This window comes from Polypterus senegalus, chromosome 1 (assembly GCF_016835505.1).
Source record: "Polypterus senegalus isolate Bchr_013 chromosome 1, ASM1683550v1, whole genome shotgun sequence".
Classification (NCBI taxonomy): Eukaryota; Metazoa; Chordata; class Cladistia; order Polypteriformes; family Polypteridae; genus Polypterus; species Polypterus senegalus.
This window is the reverse complement of record NC_053154.1, coordinates 161,642,476-161,666,915: the sequence shown is the minus strand read 5'-3', so window position 1 is coordinate 161,666,915 and position 24,440 is coordinate 161,642,476. Positions and strand designations below refer to the sequence as shown.

Sequence of the window (24,440 nt, the reverse complement as noted above, 5' to 3'; positions counted from 1 at the left end):
CATGGAAACCAGCAAGTGAGGTTGGAGGTAATGTGAAGCTCAGATGCGCGCACCGATCTCCCAAATACGCCAGGCAGCTCCTGTTGCTGGCAGAGAATGGCACCCACACAGCCAGCAGGTCTCACTGTGCCTGGTGTTTGTTTTGTTTGATGGCAGTTAAAGGTGGCCAGGGCTGGCAGGAAGAGACTTTAGTATTAGGTGGAGGAGCACAATAGTGATGGACAAAATAAAAAATGGATGGTCAGGTACTGTTTAGCTGATAAGCCTTCCACAAGTGTGACCAAAGTGCAGTTTTTAGAACACTCTAGACGAGAACAGGCCATTCAGCCCCACAAAGCTCGCCAGTCCTATCCACTTGCTTCCTCCAAGAAAACATCAAGTCGAGTTTTGAAAGTCCCTAACGTCACTGTCTACTGTCTACACTGTACACTACTTGGTAACTTATTCCAAGTGTCTATCGTTCTTTGTGTAAAGAAAAACTTCCTAATGTTTGTGCGAAATTTACCCTTAACAAGTTTCTAACTGTGTCTCCGTGTTCTTGATGAACTCATTTTAAAATAACAGTCTCGATCCACTGTACTAACTCCCTTCATAATTTTAAACACTTCAATCATGTCATCTCTTAATCTTCTTTTCTTAAACTGTAAAGGCTCAGCTCTTTTAATCTTTCCTCATAATTCAACCCCTGTAGCCCTGGAATCAGCCTAGTCGCTCTTCTCTGGACCTTTTCTAGCGCTGCTATGTCCTTTTTGTAGCCTGGAGACCAAAACTGCACACAGTACTCAAGATGAGGCCTCACCAGTGCATTATAAAGGTTGAGTATAACCTCCTTGGACTTGTACTCCACAGATCAGGGCGCCATCTAACCCAAGTTCAGCCCAGCCCAAGGCAGTGCAGGGTACAAGTCAGGCAGCAACCCTCAATGCCCACCTACACTCATGTGGGCTGCGGGCCGCTGGTCACTGTAACAGAATTTGTACAAACTGAAACTGTTGACTGTATTTATAGTTTGATTTGGCTTGGATTTTGCACAGACTGGAAGGCTCAGGTTGTTACCCTCTGAAAATGTTTGTGTGGCCAGAACTTCACATTCTCAGCCCTTCATTAATCCATTTTAAGTTTGTGGCAAAATAAAAGTAAATGGACACAAACACACATAACGTTAAAATTCTTTATTTAAATTCCATAAAAACAAAGCAAAAGAAAAAAAAAAAAAAGAATACTGCCATGCTAAACCGGGAATTAATTCAAAACCCCCCGAGGGGTCCGCACCGGTTTTGTCATAGCGTCAGCAAAACATACACCTGGTAAATTAAATGCGTCAAAAACATCTCACCATTTTCAACTCAAACGTGTGTTACGCACTACTAAGAGAATTAATCCGGAAGGCAAAATGTTTACAACTTCAGTCAATAAAAATGCAACTTGTAGTCGGCACACCGCTCGCTTCTCACCAAACAATCCCATTTGCATAGAGCTTATAGAAAAAAATCCTGGAGTCCAAATGGCAGTTTTCAGGTCAAGTCTTCATTCAGGCGTTTGCTCACATTGCGATTGGGACCGCGCTCCCCAGTACACTTGGGTTATTGCTAGAAGAAGAAGAACGAACGCAAACGCTGCTTCTACAGTAAATTCAATTGAAACATCCAGTTGATTGTCGTCGTCGACACACAGCACAATTCCAATGCCGCCCACCCCATGAGCCCCTACCCCGTGTTATGTTACACCCTGACACTGTCAGAAAATTAACTTTATTCCGTTTTTAAAAACCCCTGCCACTCAGCAGCAGTAAAAAAAAAATAAAAATAAAAGAGGGAAAAGATAACATCTAAAGCAATTTCTCTCCGATAATGTCGGCTACTTCTGGCACATTTTACAATACAGATCGCAGCTTAGCACATTTGGCCTTTTTACACTACTTACAAAAGTGTTTACATACAATGACATGACGGCAGACGCTGAAGAAGGTGGCGCGTGGCTGCAGCAGACACCTGACGGCCTTTCACAAGTCAGCTTAGCCAATCAAGTGAGCCGGACGCCCCTATTGGCCTCTTGGCGTTTGTCCTCAGTTCTGATGGCGAGACTGGCCAGCTCACACTGCACACTCCGCCTGCAAGTTTCTGAAATGTGTGGAGCAATGGCGTGATGTACACAAGGAATTACTGCCACAAGCAGAAGGCGTCACGAGTCGCCCCCTCCATGTAGTTTAGGTTACAGATGAATAGGAGGACGTGTTAAAAAAACTGTTAACGCTGAGGTCAACACATCTGACGGCTCAACTATAGGCCTGCAAAGTATGGAAGACGCTGCTCACAGGGCCACCAACATGCCATCCTCCGTTTTCTTTCTCTCATCCTCCACTCACATGTGCACTGTAGGTTTGAACTAGAGCACCGTTAGAAGCCACCATTCCTAAAACGCTGGTGGCGGTAGCAGTCACGTGTACAGAGTTAAGTCAGGCATGTCGTGTCATCACTCTCCATCATCATGGTGAACAAGAACCTACTAAAACAAGCGGACCCTAAGTATGGCTTTGTCCTGAAGGAGTTGGACAGGAAGCTGCTTCAGGATGGCACTCATCATGCTATGACACTGGGCATGTGGCCGTCTTGCCCCCGAGTCTCTCCAACATTGCACTGTGACGGAGGACTCATCAAGGCGCTTTACAGAGAACAATCTTGGTATTGCATAAGAACAACAACAAAGAAGAAGTGCAACTGCTCAGCTGGCCTTTTTTTGGAATTCCATGGTGTTTGTAGATGGTGGCGAACACAGGGCCAGGAAATTCAGCAAATTCTTGAACTACCTGAACTCTGCATCCTGGCCTTCAGAGCAACACTCTTGTAACATTCGGTTGCTTTTTGGTCGATTCTCACTTTCACGTCGCTTCTTTAGAATGCCCACGTTGGACAGCCTCGTCTTCCTGGAGTGACGGACCTTGCAGTGCCTGAGCAGCTCTCTCACGCCATGCTTTGCACAGGCTCCTCCGACATCCTTCCTTCCGTCATCGGCTCTGCCTGCTGCATTTCTGCACTCTGAAGAAGAAATTCAACTGCATGTCAGGCTGGCTTGTTCTGGATTCTCTTTCCCATACCAATTCTGAATATTCAGTCTTAATATGTTCTCGTTTAGTGTGGCGTCCGAGAGTGTCAACATGTTGGTCAGAATTACACATGGCAAGTCGACGTCTAATACTGCTGAGTCGTGGAGGCCTCAACCTTTCCCAGCCACACTGGGCTCAAGGCAGGAATCTGTCCTTGACGGACGCCAGTCACTTGCATGGCCACTGCTTCAAACGAAGAATTCAGTTACTTCAGAGAATAGACGAAAAAACTATTTTACCGCAGAAGGAATCAAATTACGTGAATGGCAGAGAGGACTGATGGAGTGACTGGACTCCAGAAAAGCCCCTCAGGTCTCCAGCTTTCCATCAGTGTTTGGGCTAAACTCCACATGAATTGACAGCACCACGGACCATCAGCAATAGTGAGAGGGCAAACCAAAGGCACTGCCAAGCTTCTCAGAATGGCCACCAATACCTGAATACCTGCAGTAGAGCTCAGCAGCATTTCAGCCACGTTATAATTGGAGGATGAAGCTTTATTGCTTATGGGACGATATTAACAGCAACAACAACACTGGGACACACAAACCGGGAACGGAGAACCTGCAGCTCCAATAAACGGTTAGTTATTATGTACAAAAAAACCAAAAAGTGCTAGAATGGGGAGTCATATTTGATATTATGCTCGCCTCAGCCTAGGTCAATAAATCCTGTAAGTTGGTTGCACATTTTCCGCTCTAAAATACGATTGTCAGAAGTGTGTCCGCCACTTGCTACTTCTGTGTGACGCTTTTTGTGCGCAGGGGGTCCCATCATGTCATAATTCGAGCATACAGTGTATGTTTATGCACAGATTGGCACACACACACACACACACGCACACACACACTGGTATGCATAGAAGCTCAGCTGCAAGGCTTGACTAACACTGCACTACTAATACTGTCCACAGTGAGGAGCTCTCGCGCTCATTTTTGGCAGAATCTCTCAACACAGCGGACATCTGGAACTGCGCTCCTCAACAGAAGATCAAAGTCATCGTCATGTCATCACACAATGCAACAGAAAGAAATACACCCATCTGATCATCTGATTGCCTTAAGACATATTGCACTAAAACAAAAAGCAAGTAAGAGTCCAAGCAGCTTTTATACACAGACGGACAAAACAGTCTTTCGAAATGTAAGGGAATCCTTTTAAATGTGGTTTGTTTTAAATGGAAAACAAAAGGTCGTGTCCAACTGGAGAATGATCACCAGCAGTAACTTGAGAAATCTAACTTTCAGGTAGTGTGATCTGTTCTTCTCTTCTACGACTGAAGATCAGAAAAGACAATTGTGTGTGTCTTGTTTCCGATTCTCTGATGGAATTGACAGTTTGTCGGATTAGTAATCATCTTCAAATGAACTAAAAAAAGAACAAATAAAAGATATTGACAGTAAATAAAACCAAAAAATTCAAAACATGCACATAAAACCTTTTACTACTAGCTTTGTTACTACATGCCATGTTGACTACATTTTACATGTACAGTGTGTACTGTATTTGGCTGATGCCTTCATCCGAGGTGACATTTGTGATATGATTCATTACATTTCTTTTGGAACACAGGCAGGTGATGTGACTTGCTCAGGGTCACATGGTGTCAAGTAGTATCCTCGGCGTCTTAAGTCCAAAGCCTTAACCACTACGCCCCACTGCCTGCACGTGTTGTGAAAGGAGAGCAAGCTGGTGGTAAAGGAATGCCAAGCGAAGGAAGATGAGAGGGCCACACAAAGAGGGGACGCAAAATACAAGAGGAAGTCAAAGCAAGAAAGTCTGCTGCCTTCTGGGGACTTGGTAAACACCTTTATGTTTAAGTCATCTAGTTGGGGCCATCTGTTCAGGTGCCGGACCACAAATCACCTCACCAAGCCCCCCAACCTCTCGCCTCCCTTTTCTCTCTCATACAGCCCTGTTCTCCCGTCCAGCTCTTCTCTTCCTCAAACTCAACCTGAAATGGCCAAACTCTGCCCAGGCCTCTCCACCTACAGACTCCGTGCAGTCACCTGTAACTCTGGTGTCCTTATGGCCTCCTGTCATGCTTCCAGGGCCTCGGTGTCTCTCCACAAGTACAGGATCAAGCCTCCTAGTGTCTGCTGAGTTGCCTGTCCTCATTTTCTCAGTCACACTGGTGCTCTTGGCTGCTACAACTCTGGGGTGCCACGCATGACAGCATCTACACCACTTTAGCGGCTCCTGTTTCACAACACTTGCAGTATGCACTAGAACCCTCTTTTATGGTGCCTTATTAGAGAACTTTGCCATCTTGGTAGTGCCCTTGATTCTGCCATGCCCTTCTATGTTTATTAACATCTTCAGCAATTTCATTTAGGCTCCTATTTTCTGTTAGAATATTTCTACAGTTCTACGGCCTAACCACAATGGAGTATCAGTCTATCAGAAGGAACAGTCACGCACAGACCCAGACTTCGCCAACTGCTCTCAACTCAACCCTATATCTTTAGTCTACAGGAGGTGGAAGGAATCCTACAGGAAACCCGCAAGCTTCTCAACAACCAGAGGAAACAGACCATTGTGTGGCCTCAGCTGGGCTGGTGTTACAGCAAGGGCTTGTTTTGAGACAAACAGTACATCACATGTGCTGTGTACTGTGATTATGGATGAAATGGGCAAACAAGCAAGAAAATCTACACAGACATAACAAGGATCAGCACACTTCACAAAGATGGCATCCCAGGCCACACTAGAACTGTGGACCAATCCCTGGGAGATACCATGAAGACTCACCCCTCCTGTAACTGCTCGTTGGCAGCTTCTTCGCCCACCAGAATTTCATACTCCTCAGCTGCATACTTGTCCCAGTCAGAAGGTTCTGGGCCATCATTTTCAATGTCCTGTGGGGGGCAGGAAAGAAAACGTTTTTTTTTTTTGCCAAATTTAATAGTGAGTCAAATTCTTTGCATACATTTCTAAGCTGGAGACAATGGGAGGAAATTTATAACAAAACGTCAGTGTGCCCTGAGAGTAGCCGGGATCCCGTGCAGGACTTGCTGCTTCCTCGTGTCTGATGCTGTTGAGTTAAGCATCAACTTCCTGAGACAGTAAGTTGGACTGGAGGGGTTAGAAAGAAGGTTAGAAACTAAACTGAAGAAAATGACTTAAATATATAAACATTGCCTGTGCTTATATTTCATTTATAAGTTTTAAAGTTTTTTTTATCAACTTCTCATTCTAGCATTTCTTCTTAGCATTAGCTGCTCTTAGGCAGTGGAGTGGGGCAATAAGGCTCATATATGAATTACCAACAGAATCTGTCCATCATTGTTCCATGCAGCTCGAGATATCCTGCTCATCTGCAAGTAAGCCGGTCCTGGTGTACACATCTTGGTCACGTTAACATGTTCCATAAGGAAGAGCAGCTTTGTTCACTAACTATCATCAGAAAGTCTGTGTTCTCACTTCTACAAGTAGAGGCTATGTGAGGATTTTGAACTGCATGCTGGGAAAATCTTATCCTAGAGTAGTGTTATCTGTAAAGCACCAGTGAAACCATAAATATGAGTGACAAATCCATCACCAGTGGTACTATGTTGCTTGCACTTCTTCCCATTTATTTCTTTACTAGCTGAAATACCCACTGTTGCCCGGGAGAAAAATAAAGTTGTTTTTTTTTTTAATTGTTTGAGAAAAATATAATAAAAAAACCACAACTTTAAAAATACATTAACAAATAATGAAGATTTACCAACATGTTTGTTTTGTGGTCTTGTATGTATGTTATCATCCAGTTGACTCTTGGAGCCAGCCAAGTCTATTTAAGTTCAAAAGAAACAGGGGGTGGTGGTGCTGGCAGTCGCCTTCAGTTCTCTGTCTGGTGGTTATTCTGAGTGTCAACTGGATGAAAACATGCATACAAGACTGCAAGATCACCCCCACCCTACCCAGAAGGGTTAGGGTTGATTTCACCCTACAGTATTTTTAGTCGACCAATGAGGAATATGTGTACCAAGTTTCATGAAAATCGCTCCAGCCATTCAGATGTGATGCTGGAACAAACATACATACATTGATTTTTAGATATACTGTATATATATATATATATAGATTAACTGTGCTCCCAGTCTAAGACAGGTTGAAATGTAAGTAATCAACACAGACTTCAGCCTTATGGTATGCAGTGCACCATCTGTTGGAATGTAGTTTCTAATGCATGTAGCAATAAAATGCATTGCATTTGTCATTCCAGCAGATGGTACATCACAAACATTTGTAGTAATAAAATGCATTACTAAAAATGTTTGTGATGTGTAATCTGCTGAAAAAACAATTATAATGCATGTTTGTTACATGCCATTTGATATGGGATTTATAAAAGCAGTGTTAATGTTTATGATGCACCATCTGTTGAAGTGACAAATGCAATGTATATGTCTCTGTTAACTGCCATTTGGTATGGCATTCATAAAAGCAGTGTTAACGTTTCTGATGTGCCATCTGTTGAAATGACATGGCAGCTGGACAGACACACATATACACAGACACATGTCCTTTTATTAAGGTGGATAATACTTTCAAGAGATGATGGCACATAATAAGTTCAGTATAAAATATTAATTTCAATAATAGAATAATTCCAGTATAAAAATACATAAAAAAATAAACCAAATTGAAACAAAAACGCATTAATAAATTAACAGAGTGAAGATTATCTTTCTTTGGACTGATATTTTACTACATAATCTACAATTTTAAATAATAAAAATGGTAAACATTATAGGTTGAAAATGTAAGATCTACTTTGCTTGGCGTCCTTTTTACTCCTTAAGCATTCCCAATTTTGTAGACACAAGCAGATACTAAGCATGTTTATCTCTCACGTCATGCCTCTTTTTTGCAAGTGTGCTTTGGTCAAATGTTCAAATCCTAAAAATGCTAATAATGGTATCTGCATTATAATTAGACAATTTACTTATATTTTTCATCATAACACGTTCAGATTTATAACTGTAACCCATTGTGCAGCTTGGTGTCATCAGCATTTGAATGAATGCTGACATGTCCCCTAATGGCAGATGATGCTGTAATCTTTCCTCGGATTTTTTTCAGGCAATGGAGTCAACATTTAAAGGTAAGGTAGTTCTACTCACAGCACTTGAGGTTGATGATGTGTTGCATGAGTAAGAAATAATTTTAATGTACTCCATACACAACAATATTGTCTTGTTAAACCTATACATTCAGGGCATCATTAGGGCAGAAATAAAACAGTGTCTGCATTGTGAAAAACAGACAAAAGCATTTTCTTCAATTTTCCACTTTCATTAATGAACAGTCAATGGTTCAGCTCAACTTAGTGACTCGTTCTTTTTGAGTTCTGTTTGAAACATCGAAGCGTGAACACCAACATCTTTAACAGTTGCACATCCATCTATGTGGCACCTGATCGGTTATATTTATAATATAATATAAAGCCTTATTTATAAGACTGCAGACGTACCTTTTGCACTGCAAAGGGATCTCTCTGTTCATGATCAAGGTACTTTTCTAGGTTGAAGAATGTGTCATAGAATATGTGAGCCATTCTGCATCTTTTCAGATCTCTGAGAAAGATTTTGCCTTCAAAAAAAAAAAAAAAAGATTATGTTAATATAAGCCACATAAAATACAAGAAATATTTTACTGCTATAGTATTATATCAACTCCGCTAAAATTATGATGAAAATATGACATTGAAAAAATAAGGAAAGAACTCCATAGTTCCGATGAATCAGGTAGTTCATATTCATGCAAGATCTCTCGTTACAAACACACTAGTAACTTTGTGGTTACATCTTCACAACGTACTACAGCACTACTTCTCACTGATATCTTATGATCTCTACTTGCAAGTGTCCCGGATATGCAGTGGTTAGACAAGAGACCAGCTCTGAAGTCCATTCTACTCCACATAGCCAAGAAGGCTGCACATTCCTCCCCTGCATGTGGATTCCTTTTGTGAGCTCTGGTCTCCCCCATTCTAAAGATGTGTTAACTGGTGTGCCTAAAATCCCTCAGTGTGGGGGATATGGCTGTGTTCATGACCATGCATTGACTCAGGCTCATGTGTCCAGGGCTGGCTTCTGTTGTGTGCCAACACTGCTGGGACCGGCACCTCAGGATGCTGAACTGGGAGAACTGAATTCAGAAAATAACTAAATAAGTAAACGTACATCTAGAACTAAAATACAAAAAACAAGTACAGGTATGTATAGAGTCAAATTTGACTAAAATATTTTTTTTTTGTCAACTAAACTGCAAGTTAGGCATCTTTGCTTTTAGTAAATTGAAATAAAATGTAACTAACTCTAAAATAATGTGCTGCATAGAAGAAGACTAATATATAGAAATATAGAAAAAGTCCACATTAGAGCAACTGGGCTGATTCCATGACTGCAGGGGATGAATTGTGAAGAAAGATTGAAAGAGTTAAGCCTTTTCAGTTTAAGCAAAAGGATATTAAGAGAAGACATGACTAAAATGTTTAAAATGAGGAAGGAAATTAGTACAGTGGATTGAGAAATCGAGAATAAGGAGACACAGTTGGAAACTTGCTAAGGGTAAATTTCACACAAACATGAGTACGTTTTTCTTTACATTGAGAATCACAGACATGTGCAATAAACTACCAAGTAGTGTGGTTGACTTTAGGGACTTTCAAACTCGACTTGATGTTATTTTAGAATAATTAAGTGAATAGGACTGACAAACTTTGTTGGGTCGAATGGCCTGTTCTCTTCTAGATTGTTCTAATGTTCCAAATGCTAAATGAAAAACAGCTGGCAAAACTAATATTGCTCATAATATACTTTCAAAAATTTGAATCACTTTGGGACTGCAAAGCTATGAGGTGGCCCAAGACTGAAGCGTAACTGAAGCAAACACTTTGTTTTTGCCAATTCACCAAATAACAAAACAACAAAAAGGTGGGCAAGCTAGAATCAAAGAAGAATTAACTAAAAAAAAACCCAAAGGCAACAGTAGAAGTGAAACCAAAGATTTCAAGCCTTAGGGTTAATGAAATGGAGCAAACACTGGAGTGTAAACAGAAATACCCTTTCTGTTGAACAGAGTTCTAAGACTTCAGTGAAACAAACGGATAAGCTATTAGCAAACTTGGCAACTGGCATGGAAAGAGGTGGCTCATTTACAGACTTTCTTCAGCTGAGTTATACTTTACTCACCCCTCCATTTTTTAGTTCATATGCAGTTGTATGTTACCAGTTAGTGACACAGTTTTTTGCAGGCTCAGGGTCATGGAGTATGGCAGGTTTAGGACTAAGACTGGGAAGCTCGGTAGCTTCAGGATCACCTTCCTTATCAAAATGTTTGTCTGCCTAAGTAATTTTTTTAAGTGACACTGTCTCCCTGAACAGTAACCTGGAACAACTGCTATTCCTGTAGAGGGCTTTGTGATAGACGCTCCATGTTACATTTCATATCTGTATTCTATCCATTTCATTATATGATTGATCTGGGAGAGCTGGAACTGGAACGTAAAATCACGCTGTATATATGTATATTCTTGTTTATATTACATGATATTTCTTTGTTTATGTTTCAATATTATGTTTTGTATTGATTTTGCCTTTCTTTTTTCTTATTTTTGTATAGAATATTCAGCTTATTAGTGAAAGTAATCATAGTAAGAATTAACTGAACTGAACTGAATCATGACACTCTCAACTGCCAAATCTTTTCTCTCTGATTACGGAGTTTGAATATTACAGTATGCAGACACAAAATAATAAATCAAGCACAATATCAGGAAAAGACAGGCCTTACCTTTGCATTCTGGCTTTACAAGGTCAAGCATCTGACACAGAAGGTCATGAAATTGTAGAGGCTCAATGCCCATTCCTTCCATTCGCTCACACTGTTCTTCATAAAAGTACTCTAGTTCATACATGGACAGCACTCCATCCCCATCCAGGTCCATACACCGGAACCAGTATTCAGCACTACAAAAACCAAAATGGACAGCAGAGTCTGCTGGACTGCTCAAAACTTTGCTCTGGTCATTCAGATAGCAATACATCAGTCCCAGATACAGGTAGTCATTCCTTAAATAAGAGTATTTTGTGGATAGATAACCTAAAATCTACACCCAAGATGATAATCCCACATTTTATGCACCATAACTTATGACATCTGAGTTTACTGTCAATTTTGCACAACAGGAGCATATAAATGAATACCTTGTAGCGTTCTTCTTATCCTCTTCGGAGATCAGGTACCACACGAAATCTGCATAACTCATGCGACCTTCTTTCTGTGCAGAGTTGCCCCTGTCAAATAAAACTGCTGTGTTAAACTATCCCTTCTTGCAAAACTCTCTTACTAAATGTTAAAATGAAAAGGATGGTATCTTCAATTATCCATCATTCCTAAGAAGAGAGTTAAAAAATTTACAACAAACTAGGCTATCCTGGAGACATTGACCAGATTATTCTGGATGGTCCTTATCTCTGGCATAAGAGTACCATGAACTCTATTACAAATAACAACTTTTGTGAAATCTGCTTATTACAATAGATTTAATGCTGATATACTTTGCAATCAAGCTGATAAACATTAATAACTAAGAAGCATCTATACAACTAATATGTGACAAAACAGAAAACGGTGTACCTTGTGACAGCCCCAGAGAATATTCTCTCTATAATTCTGTTTGATAAAGCTGAAAGAGAAAGAGAACAATTAAAAAATAATGACACTGTATGCAAATAAGTTTTCAGCTTTCTTCTTCCTGCATATACAATGCTGTGATGGAGTAAACATGTCCTTTTAAAAGTGTTTTATCTTTTAAAATATGTAAATGCATTGAAATCAGTCCAATAAGCTGATATTATTTTTATTTCGTTTTAGCAATGAAAAACTGCATTTTGCAATTAGTCAGTCACAGCAAATCAACAAATGCAGATTTCAGGGCTGAAAAGTTCCATTAAACTATAGTGGTGTCGTCAGAGGGGGCTTCAGGGCTTTAGCCCCTGACCTCAGGCTTTCAGCCCTTAATGTTCAAGAGCCCCTGGTTTAGCCACAGTTGAAGAGCAAGCACAGTTAAAGAACAATGCTGCCATTTAAATTTTGGTGCTTGGAAGTTAAAAATAAGGATAGGTCTAAACGCAAAGAATTAGGGAATTTCTACAATTTTATTTTTCCATTATTTTCACATAAAATTACTGTAGCGTATAATATATGACTCACTTCTCTGTTTTGAACATTTATATTATAAGGTCCAGTAAACATGCATGTAATAGTGTCAGTTGTTTTCTAAATCTGCTACATCTAATGCATTAAATCCTAAATTGGGGGGCATCGGTAAATGTGTTTCCAGGGATGCCCTTGTAAACACAATCCATGGTTTCCTTAGCATTGAAAAACTGAGCACAACTCTTTTTTCATTCTTGTTAAGTCTGCTGCTTTTTGCATTGTTACAAATGCTCAGTGTGCTCTACTGCACTTGATGATCAAAGTTTTCTCCAGTTATCAGACGTTCTTATAAAATGATGTAAGCTCTTTTAATCGCATGTGTGACAACAAAGAGTTATTTAATAACTTCCAGGCTGAAACAAAACATAATCACAGGTCCATTATTTGTTCAAGAGAACACTAACACCCTCTTTTATTGCTTTGCTTTGGTACCGACAGACTTTGCTAAATATGTTTTCTAGCTGCTTTCAATTTTCATTATCATGATGGTAATAAACAAAGCTTATGCATTTAAACAAAATAATATGTAGAGAAAGATGTGGTTTATGAAAACAAGACTGAATTACCTGCTGCTGGGCAATCCTTAATCCCGAGCTGTGCAGAAGTACAATTGTTAGGCGTGTTCAAGATGAACATGTTGGATCAAAAAAGCAAACCTTAAATGCACCAGACTATGGTTGACAATGAGCAAGTTCAATTTATTCATTTTCTGGTAAGTGCATGGAAGAGTGAATCCTTCAGTCAAATATCTACATGGGTTGGCACAGTGGTGAACACTGCTGCCTCACAAATCCACTATCTCGTGTCTGATCCCATACTTTGTCACCATCCCAGCAACATTTACAGTACATGTTTTTTGCCTCTGTGGCTTCTACTTTACTGTTCAAATCACAAAGATGTGTGTTACACAGAAAAAAAATGTGATGATTCACACTTAATATTTTCAATCTGAACCAATAGAATTCTTTCTAGCTTATTGATCCCACAATTTTTAAATTGAGGGATTGCAAATCATTTAGAGTGATTGGGTGCAATTCACTTGTTTTTTTTTTTTTTACTGAATAAATCTATTTTTTAAGTTGTTCTTCTTTTTTGGCAGTTGGAAAGCCATCAAACTGGAAAGTTCGACCGAAAGAATATACAAACGGTTCCTCAAACACAGCACATGAACAACCTAAAATATTAAGTTAAATGAAATAGGATTTTTACGTTTATTCCGTCCACCATAACTTAATTTGGTACAAACAAATTTTTTTACTTTGATTGAGATCTGAAACCAAATATTTCAAGCTGCAACACTAACTGACTAATCTTTGCTTTAAAGTTGCTTTAAAGAGAAAATTTACGTTGAATGAACAACACCAATGTTATACTTTTTTCAGTGTACGTGTAAATTGCTTCCGGGTGGGGATGTGCTTGAGTGGGACCTGCAATGGACTGGCACCCAGTCTGTAGTTGATTTCTGATGCTGCTGGGATATTGTCTCGTCTATCACAAATCTGAACTAGACTAAGTGGGGTTGAGACTGTGATGTTACTATTTAGATTATTGTTGAAGTTGATCTCTGGGTCACTTTTTCCTTAGCATACTAAAAAAAATAACCAACTGAGCACATTTTGTGTCTCCAGGCACAACATAGCTCATCTCAACAAAATAAGAATTCCTCAAAAGCGATTACATTTAATTCATTCTGAAAACATAAAATGCTTTTCTGCCACTCACTCCTACCCCATCTACTTGCCCCTTTATGATGCCCAGGCTCTGTACTTCACTTACCATGATCATTGTATCTTGCCAGGTCTTTCTGGTCAATGAAAAGGTCATGGTCAGTGTCCAGTTCCCAGAATTTACAATAGATCACATAAAAATGTTCATAGGAGAAATAATCTGTAATTTGGTTGATATCATCTTCCTCCTCCAGAAGGGCTAAAGTCTATGAAAAGAGAGAGGCAATGTTTGCATAGCCATTTGTACAGACTGAGCTAAGTGTGGAGAAGTTCAAAGCATTACATATAAAGAAAGATAAAAAGATGGAAATCTTTGAGAGCAAGCAGACTAAACTATTTTAATGTTTATTTAAAAATTACAATGCTGAATGCCTGCCAATAGGGATGGATTATACATATTTAAATTTATTATACTTTGCCATAAACTAAACATTTAATGAGGAAAACATGATTGCCACACCTGTAACAGACAGGAACTGCTAATTTGTATCAAAAATCATAAAACAGTTAAACAAAAAAAAAAAAAAATTATTTTTGTTTAACTCAAGTTCAAGTAGAGCCTAGAAGGTTTATTTCAATGAATTTGTTAATCTGAGGGCACATCACACTATAGCCAAACTCTTTCCTTGAATGTTTATTTAGCACAGATTAAATTTTTAAAGAAACAAGATATATGTGATTTATACATATGAATAGATGGTCCAGTAGTCTACTTCTATATTCTTTCACAATAATTTGAGCAGCCTAAACTGTAAATGGGTCAAAAACGTGAAATTTCACCTTAACAAGTTTCCCTGGGACATATCGGTACAAATAACAATGCCTGGTTGAAACTTTAAATGAACATTATCTAAAAGCAATTAAGGAGGTAAAATAAAGTGCCATTTTAAATGAAAATGTACAAAAATGCAAAATACCGACTCCAATGTACTGAAAGGTTTAACAAAATTTAATATTCTTACAAAAATTAACAAAATACTGAAATGTGGCTAAATTCTATTCAATAAGAGCCAAGATTAGACATCTACGTCTTAAATAATTAACTTTAGAAATGAAATTTGGAACAAATTTAGCAGTTAGGAGAGCTGCAGACATACAAATTAGTGCTTTTAGAAGTGACGCTTCTTTCAGCTCAGAATGTTACACAAATAAAAGGTTTACATGTTCTTACTTTGCTTCAACTCAAAATGGTTTCAGATTATATTAAATACATCAAAGTGAGATCCTTATGATGTAAAGATGAGGACATCCATAAGGACTTGCTACATAAAGAGGAAAACATTCAATTACAGAAAGGTTGAAAACCAAACACTACAAATTATATTGGATTTGCTTGCTTACTGTATGTTATTATTCTGTCTTTTAAAGATCTCGTCACCCATGATCAGGCACTGAAGCCTAGTTGTTAATGAAACAGACTTCAAACGTCAAGACTGCAAATTTAATCCCTACTTTCTGTTTAATGTATCATCCTAAAAAAGGCATTAATTCTGCCCTCACTCTCTTTTTTTTTGCTTTTTAAACACAACAAATTCTACTTATTACTACACTGTGTATTAGAAAATGCATTTAAGATTGCTAGTTTCCTGCATATATGAAATCTTAGTATTCACACTAATACTAATAAGCTTCTATAACTAACTTTAAGCTTTATGATGTAAAATAAGAGTACTTAATCAAAGAACTATACAATAGTAGGAAACTGGCAAGAAAATAAAAAAGCTAAATACTGTTTTTTCTGTTTATCTTTAACCAGGTTTGTGCCTGACAGAGAGTAAGCAAAGAAGAAAGACAAGTGCAAGAGGGTGAAGAAGCCGTGAGAGGAGACAAACCTGGTAAGGTATTAATTTAACACACATGCATATTAAGGTAGCGACAGTACTTCGAAGTCCTTCAGGAATTGCTGTGAACTACTGGGCCGTCTTGTTAACATTTTCACAGACTCTCTCTCTCTTAGGGTTATTTTCCTCTTAGCTCATTAAAGTTGGATTATGCCTCTGTACAGGTATTTGTGCCAAGACCTTTTCCTTTTTTTCTTCTATACATGGTATAAATACATGCTCATCATCATAGGATTTCTTCTAAACACAAATTTTTTTCACAACTAGAATGTACCAGAAAGCATACAAAAAAGTCATAATTCTCTTTATTATGAATTTGATGTTTTTACCAAATTGTATTAAACCAAAACCAAAACCAAAAATTATTGCAAACCCTATCCGTTCAGCAAATTCCCAGCCCCATAATATTCTAAGCAACAGTAAGGATAAGATGCTACAATGGCACTAACAAATCAAGTTTCTACTGACAGTAATGTTGTAGGTATTATACCTGTCGATCTTTCACAAGATTCGTTATTTTTCCTCACCAAGGGATTCAATTTTAGAGCTGTCCCCAAGACCCTCTCATCAATTTGTTTTCTGCATGATTTGAAACTTCACAGTTCTATATTACTCCTACAATCAACGGACAACTCTCGCTGCCACATACTTTCTGCATGTACAGTATATGTGTTTCACTACTGTTAGTTCAACTTTAACACCTTCCTAACACCACCTGTTGATGATCTCCCTTCATTTATAAAAAGCAATAACACTTTCCAGTTGTTCAACAGATATCAGTCACAGAGATTTTTTATCTTCACCATGGATGTTTTATCTCTGTAAAATATTTCATTTCCTGCAATGAAAACCTTACAGCAAACTTATTCTGCTGCCCACCAAGTCTTCATAGTGGATATTGATGGTTAAAAAGTTCAATTTCTTAGAAAATCCCTGAAAAACACTCTTTTTCACAAGAACTTTCCATCTCTGGAATGGTAAAAACTCTCTTCTTTCGTTTCATTGTTCCTCAGACTCCACCGATGATGAAAATGACAAGTACAATGAGGCACTCAGGATGCAATGACCTTCCATTAACAACGGATATCACATTCTCCTAACTTATTTGATAGTGTCTTCCTCCCTTGTTTGTTCATCCCCTTTAGCTTTATACCCCCATCCCCATCTCAAAGACCAGGATGTTTTGCTTTTAACATTATTTGTATCTTTCAGTGTGTAATTAATATTGCCTATTTTTTTTTGTTTTTACAAATTTAATTTATATCACACCACATGATTATTGGACTCCTATATGAATATTGACAGTTCTGATTATTTTATGAAAACTAGAAATATTCACGTATGTTTGAAAAAGGACCAAAAAGTTTATAAAAACATAAATAGTTGCATTATGGTTATATTAAACATTTCAATATCACAGTCTGATAAAATGAAGCTAATAATAAACACATTTCTATTTTGTAACAAAATAAATGGATTTAGACACCACTGGTATGGCGCTTTCAAATGCCTAGCATCTTTACCAAAATATAATCCTGCATGGTTGAAATTGCTTTTTATTTTATGAAATTTATTGATCAGACAGCCTTGGCCTGAATTATGTTTAATGGACTCCTGGATGCTATGATTATTAGGTTTTCATATATATGGTAGGTTTACCTGAAAAAAGGAGTAAAAATAAAAAACAGCAGATATAACCAGACAAATTTCTCTTTTGAGTCAAAAGGCCAATGCCTTGACTTACACTCATATCTCATGTCAGTCTTTCTTTCCATACCTGTCTCACTAGTGGAACTACTCTGAGTGTAGTGCCAGAGGTATAGCGAGATGTATGTGCAAGCAAATTTTACATTTACTTAGATGGGAGCGTTAAGTCTGTGGTGGGTGAGTATGTTTTAGTACATTGAATGTACGTCTATTTATTACTTGATCTGTAATGACTTTATATAACTATTAAGTTACCTAGGCTACTGCTTTAATGTAAGTTCTGAAATACTGTGTTATAATTTTAAACTATAAGGTTCGACTGAGGAGGTTTTACTGAAGTGACAATATGTGTTTCAGCCCTTCTCAGCACCTAGAGATGGGATGGTTTATAATATTTTTTACAAACATTGAATGATTTCAGCAAGTTTTGTCCCTCACAAAATTTCCACAACCTCATTCTCTGAAACACACAGAATAGTAACCACCAGAACTTTAAACTTTAGAGTCACTCTACATGCAAACTAGTCCTAGAGAAAAGAGAGAACAGGCTATACAATTAGGTCCATAAATATTTGGACAGAGACAACTTTTTTCTAATTTTAGTTCTTTACATTACCACAATGAATTTTAAATGAAACAACTCAGATGCAGTTGAAGTGCAGACTTTCAGCTTTAATTGAGTTGGGTGAACAAAACGATTGCATAAAAATGAGAGGCAACTAAAGCATTTTTTTAACACAATCCCTTCATTTCAGGGGCTCAAAAGTAATTGGACAATTGACTCAAAGGCTATTTCATGGGCAGGTGTGGGCAACTCCATCGTTATGTCATTATCATTTAAGCAGATGAAAGGCCTGGAGTTGATTTGTGGTGCTTGCATGTGGAAGATATTGCTGTGAACAGACAACATGCGGTCAAAGGAGCTCTCCATGCAGGTGAAAGAAGCTATCCTTAAGCTGCGAAAACAGAAAAAAACATCCGAGATATTGCTACAATATTATGAGTGGCAAAATCTACAGTTTGGTACATCCTGAGAAAGAAAGCAAGCACTGGTGAACTCAGCAACGCAAAAAGACCTGGACGTCCACAGAAGACAACAGTGGTGGATGATCGCAGAATCATTTCCATGGTGAAGAGAAACCCCTTCAGAACAGCCAACCAAGTGAACAACACTCTCCAGGGGGTAGGCGTATCGATATCCAAGTCTACCATAAAGAGAAGACTGCATGAAAGTAAATACAGAGGGTGCACTGCAAGGTGCAAGCCACTCATAAGCCTCAAGAATAGAAAGGATAGATTGGACTTTGCTAAAGAACATCTAAAAAAGCCAGCACAGTTCTGGAAAAACATTCTTTGGACAGATGAAACCAAGATCAACCTCTACCAGAATGATGGCAAGCGAAAAGTATAGAGAAGGTGTGGAACAGCTCATTATCCAAAGCATACAACATCATCTGTAAAACACGGTGGAGGCAGTGTGATGGCTTGGGCGTGCATGGCTGCCAGTGGCACTGGGACACTAGTGTTTATTGATGATGTGACACAGGACAGAAGCAGCCGAATGAATTCTGAGGTGTTCAGAGACATACTGTCTGCTCAAATCCAGCTAAATGCAGTCAAATTGATTGGGTGGCGTTTCATGATACAGATGGACAATGACCCAAAACATAGAGCTAAAGCAACCCAGGAGTTTATTAAAGCAAAGAAGTGGAAAATTCTTGATTGGCCAAGTCAGTCACCTGATCTTAACCCAATTGAGCATGCATTTCACTTGTTGAAGACTAAACTTCCACAAACAAACAGCAACTGAAAGCCGCTGCAGTAAAGGCCTGGCAGAGCATTAAAAAGGAGGCAACCCAGCATCTGATGATGTCCATGAGTTCAAGACTTCAGGCTGTCATTGCCAGCAAAGGGTTTTCAATGAAGTAATGTATTAGAAATGAACATTTTATTTCCAGTTATATAATTTGTCCAATTACTTTTGAGCCCCTGAAATGAAGGGATTGTGTTAAAGAAATGCTTTAGTTCCCTCACATTATTATGCAATCTTTTTGTTCAACCCACTGAATTAAAGCTGAAAGTCTGCACTTCAACTGCATCTGAGTTGTTTCATTTAAAATTTATTATGGTAATGTACAGAACCAAAATTAGAAAAAAGTTGTCTCTGTCCAAATATTTATGGACCTAACTGTATGTGTAAATGAAGGATTGTTTTTCACTATTGGGGGAGTAGGCTATCTGACTAAAAATATGTTGTCCGTGAAATAGACTTGTTACAGGTTGTGAACATATTCTGTTCCTGGGAGAGAAGTACATATAAGAAACAGCAACTTGTAACAGTATGTTGGCATTTATTTTTTGACCCTCTTATGCAGTTGGTAATAATTGTTGATTTGTTTTTCAGAATTTTATTCTCTTCATATAACGGAAGCTAATGCAGCTTCTGAAATTAAAAACTAGCTGACATCATAAGCAGACATAGCCTGAGACCTAGTTTGCCACACCTGTTCCTAAAAAAATGTAGACATGGAGAGTATAGGAGGTATTCCCAAGAACATAAGTTCACAGTAATAACCTACATTTGTAAAGAATGGGGCGCTTATCAGTAATGAAAATGAATTATACTGCATGTGAAAAGTGACGTATAAAATAAAGGTTAATTAACCAAAGGAAACATAAATGCTGATACCTGCAGGAAGTTGCTCCTTCTTAGTTCAGTCATAGAAATTCTTCCTGACCATGACCGATTAACTGTGTAGAATATCCTCTGAATCACCTATAAAAACATAAAAATGTGTTTAATTAGGCAGGACACAAATATTGATGGCACATGGTACCAGGATTAAAGTAATTATCGTCCCTTTTAACATACAGTATATGAGCTCTTACAGTTTCATAGTGATATTTCCAACTCCAACAACTGTCATTACTTTGAAATTCACAAAATCTCCTGCAGATTTTAAGTACAAGGAATTTAGCTAAACTATAAGACAAAAATAGTTTTTGTAAATCCCCCAATTATAACAAATAATGCTGTTGCTTCAGCAAAGTTATAAATTCTATTAATTTTTCCAGCAACCTTAAGGGGGCAGTATAACCAAATGTAGCTATATTGGAATGCTCAAGAGCTTCCAAAAATGTACGCTTATGTTGTAAATGCATATAAACTACTTTGAACAGTGCAATGAAATGTACAATATAAAAGGCTGATTGATGTAATTTGCTTTATCTAATTTACGCATTTCACTTAAAGCAACCAGATATGTAAATATTTTCCTATATTTGGATGTTACCTGAGATATTCTTCTTTGTGTTTATTTTAGCCTTTGCAAAATTATGACTCACTTAAATCTAATATACAAACATACACCTTTACTTGAAAGAACAAAAAGTCGGGGGTGTGCAGTGTGATCAAGTCAGAACTTCATGTCAGAGTCTCGGTTTACTATCTACATGTCACAGTAAGTCGCTTTGCGGATCCTACAGGATCGATGTGCCTGCTTAAATATTTGATTAATGGTCTGATGATGTGGTGAAGCAAAATGCCAACATACAAATGCATTTGTGGTGCTTTTATATTCAAGTGTTGCATATTCCCCAACATAATGACACAATACATTTTAAAGGTCTCACATACCATCCTCCATTTTTTTTTGCACCTTCACAATAGCATTAGAATGTAAGGCAGCGTATTTGAGCCACAAAGATAAAAATCATGGATACAGTGAAAAGGACTATTTTGTGATTAGAGTGGAAATTTCAGCCTTAATCTCAAAATGCCTTGTTTAATCTCAGATCTTATTTTATAATTAAAGTAAACTTTATCTTAAAACCGACCCAGCTATTAATCGCCACATGCTTCTAGGTCTTCCTTGTGAACTGTCAGCAATGGCAAGCAGCAATTGCCACAGAGAATACATTAAATGTATGATATTCCAGCTCACTGCACATTTAGAATCCTTAGATTTATACTTGTTATCACCTTCATAATGGAATACATTCAAGTATGTATATCACATTTTACAGATAAATCGTTAACTTCATTTAAATAATGAATACAGTTATTAATTACATATGTGGGGGCAGCATGGTGGCAGAACAGTAGCGCTGCTGCCTTGCAGGGAGTCACGTCCCTGGTGTTCCCTGCCTGGATTTTGCATGTTTTCCTAGTGGGTTTACACGGTGTGCCCCGGTTTCCCTCCAAAGACATGAAAGTTTGGGGTTTTGGTGATGCTAAAATGACGCTAGTGTGTATGTATGTGCTTGTATTCACCTTGTGATGAGCTGATTCCCCTTCCAGGGATTGTTTCCGTCTCATGCCTGATGCTTGCTGGAATGGGAGCATCCCTGGATTGATGAATGCAATCATTAAACATCCATCCTTTTCAGAGATATTGTGGCAAGGTGTCCTCGGAATTTAATGGATGTTTCAGGCAATTCACAACACAGGGAAGCCAAAACGCTTTCTAACCCGTGATGATATCTCACACTCCCACCTGGTGGAACCTTCCAGATTTATGTAAAGTACGCGGCCAAGTATTAACAGTACAACGCTTGCTTAGCAGTAGCGTCCACAGGAGCATGTATCTCGTTGCATGAGTATAAACCCGGCCTTACGGGTGGTTAAACTGGAATCCAAATGAAACGCTGGCAAACTGAGTTAGTAAGCAGCAATATATTAAACGAACACCAAAACTGCCCCAGACAGGCCTCATCTATTCGGGCAGCACATAATTGAGAGATGACTACGGGTAAACACTCTAAAACACATTATTTGGTAATTGTCTTTAAAATCCAACATCCTCACTTGACGAGCATAACTTGTTTAGTATTATTGCTTAACTGTGCCTGGGCTACAGGGATCGCATATTAGAATATTTTCAATTTTCACATTAACACTAAATCAAGGGGAAAACCTCTTTGATCAGTCTTTTTAATGAATGGGACACAGTCTTCCTTGACATGCAAAAGGAATTGTCCATAAACATACTGCATTTTGGAATGCATATTCAGTGGTGCAGAAAGACATGGAAGCCTTGACTATAAAAGAATTAAGTATACTTCTGATACAGGCAAATTATGTCCATCAGTAACAAAAACCTACAGACAGACTCTGTCTTACATGTTGTCACGTGCAGATGAAGGAAGCAAAAGCCCTTCTAAAGAAAAAAGGTTTAAGAGGTCTGCATGGACCCTTAATGACAATCAAGAAATAAGCATTCAAAGCAAAGGATTTGATGAAAGTAAAAATAAATATTACAAACTGATATAAATACCCTTTAACAACAATCTGAATAAACTATATCAGTATATAGCTAAATTTCAGCACATCAGTGTAACAATATCAGCAAAACCTCCTTAAGTCCTTATGCACATTTTGTCATTTACACAGATGCTCTTTTCTCTGCTGGTAATGCTCATAAAACATCCACAGGGAGGCATCTGTATCAGATTCCCGAACTTGTGGCTCTTAATGTGGTGAGTCATCAGCTCTACTCCTAACCTCTCCTGTATACTTGCACTACTCACCCTATTTCAAAGGAAGAACCCAGCCACCCTACAGAGAAAATCCATTTCAGCCACTTGTACCTGTGCTCTCATCCTTTCAGTCATTACCGAAAACTCATGACCATAGGTGAGGGAAAGGATGTAGGCCGATTAGTCAATTGAAAGCTTTGCCTTCCGTCTTCAACAATATAGATCAGTACAGCAACTACTTAACTGTACTCACTGCCCCAATCTGTCTATTGATCTCGGCATCCCTTTTCCCCTCACTTGTGAATAAGACCGTGAGAGACTTAACACTAGAATTACCAGAGCCTACAAAAAAACTTGTAGATCCGTCCCACCTTAAATCGCTTTGCACCTCTCTGTCAGCGTCTTTTGTCCTGTAAATGTGTCGATAAGCAGCAAACAGCCTGCTATCACATCCCCCCACCCCACACTGTTTTGTCAGCTCAAGTCTGTTTACCTGCGTGTCAGTTGCTTAGAGTTGTATACAGTGAGACGTCAAGCAAAATGACACCTTTTATAAACACTATATCGTTATTTGGAACACATGCATTTCATGTGTGTTCTGTGTCTACAACGATCTATGTAAACACATCGTTGAAACAGAAACGTTTTTCATGTTTTAGTAATAATTGACAAAATGTAGACATAAAGTGTATAATGTGTGAAGCATGAAGTCCAAATATCAAATAAACATTTTCACAAAAGGTACAAATATAACAGAACAAGTGCGCTTCTATTCAAGAATATAACTGCAGAAAAAGAACCCACATTAGGGTGCGACATTGACACACATTTGCTACGATCGCTTCAGTGGCACAATGGTATCAACTAGGCAGTAAGTAAATAAATAAAGGTAAATAGGTAAATAACATTCGATCTGACTCTTACATACAAAGTACAGCGACGGCAGCTTCCACCTGCAGCTATAGACTCTTTAGTACGCAAGCGACTCTCTATGCTAGTGTTTAGATCTGGACGGTGTATATGCCCCCAAAAAAAGTCTAACTGCATTCTCGTACCATTGCTTGCGTACTAAAGTGTTAGAAGGCACTTTTCGTGGCATTACACGTATTTTTTGAGCATGCCCGTGTTGATCAAACACAGGAAGCTCTGCAGTCTACTTGTGACTTTACACTGTAGGAAGTAAGTAAATAACTCAAGGTAAATAACATTCGATCTGGCTTTTATGTAAGTAACATATGTGGAATATGGCCGGCAACTTATCCCGGCCAATACCCCGAAGCCACCAGATGGAGCCAACCCTGCAACATGGAGGGGCCCCGAATTCCAGCAGGGCATCATGGAACTTGGAGTCTTTCATCACAGTCCTACTGG

At 38.5% G+C, this 24,440-nt stretch overlaps 1 protein-coding gene across 1 annotated transcript in view; it reads right to left on the bottom strand.

The window, feature by feature from the left end:
- Window positions 1-1,157: 1,157 nt before the first annotated feature.
- The window catches only part of ppp2r3a (protein phosphatase 2, regulatory subunit B'', alpha), a 230,030-nt gene continuing 206,747 nt past the window's right edge, over window positions 1,158-24,440 (bottom strand). The window contains exons 8-15 of the mRNA XM_039761539.1: window positions 20,281-20,367; window positions 14,093-14,249; window positions 11,735-11,783; window positions 11,302-11,391; window positions 10,889-11,064; window positions 8,565-8,683; window positions 5,855-5,961; window positions 1,158-4,471 (exon numbers count right to left, since the gene is read on the bottom strand). Of these exons, the coding sequence (XP_039617473.1) occupies window positions 4,450-4,471; window positions 5,855-5,961; window positions 8,565-8,683; window positions 10,889-11,064; window positions 11,302-11,391; window positions 11,735-11,783; window positions 14,093-14,249; window positions 20,281-20,367 (807 nt within the window). The 3' untranslated portion in view covers window positions 1,158-4,449. The remainder of the gene's footprint in view (window positions 4,472-5,854; window positions 5,962-8,564; window positions 8,684-10,888; window positions 11,065-11,301; window positions 11,392-11,734; window positions 11,784-14,092; window positions 14,250-20,280; window positions 20,368-24,440) is intronic.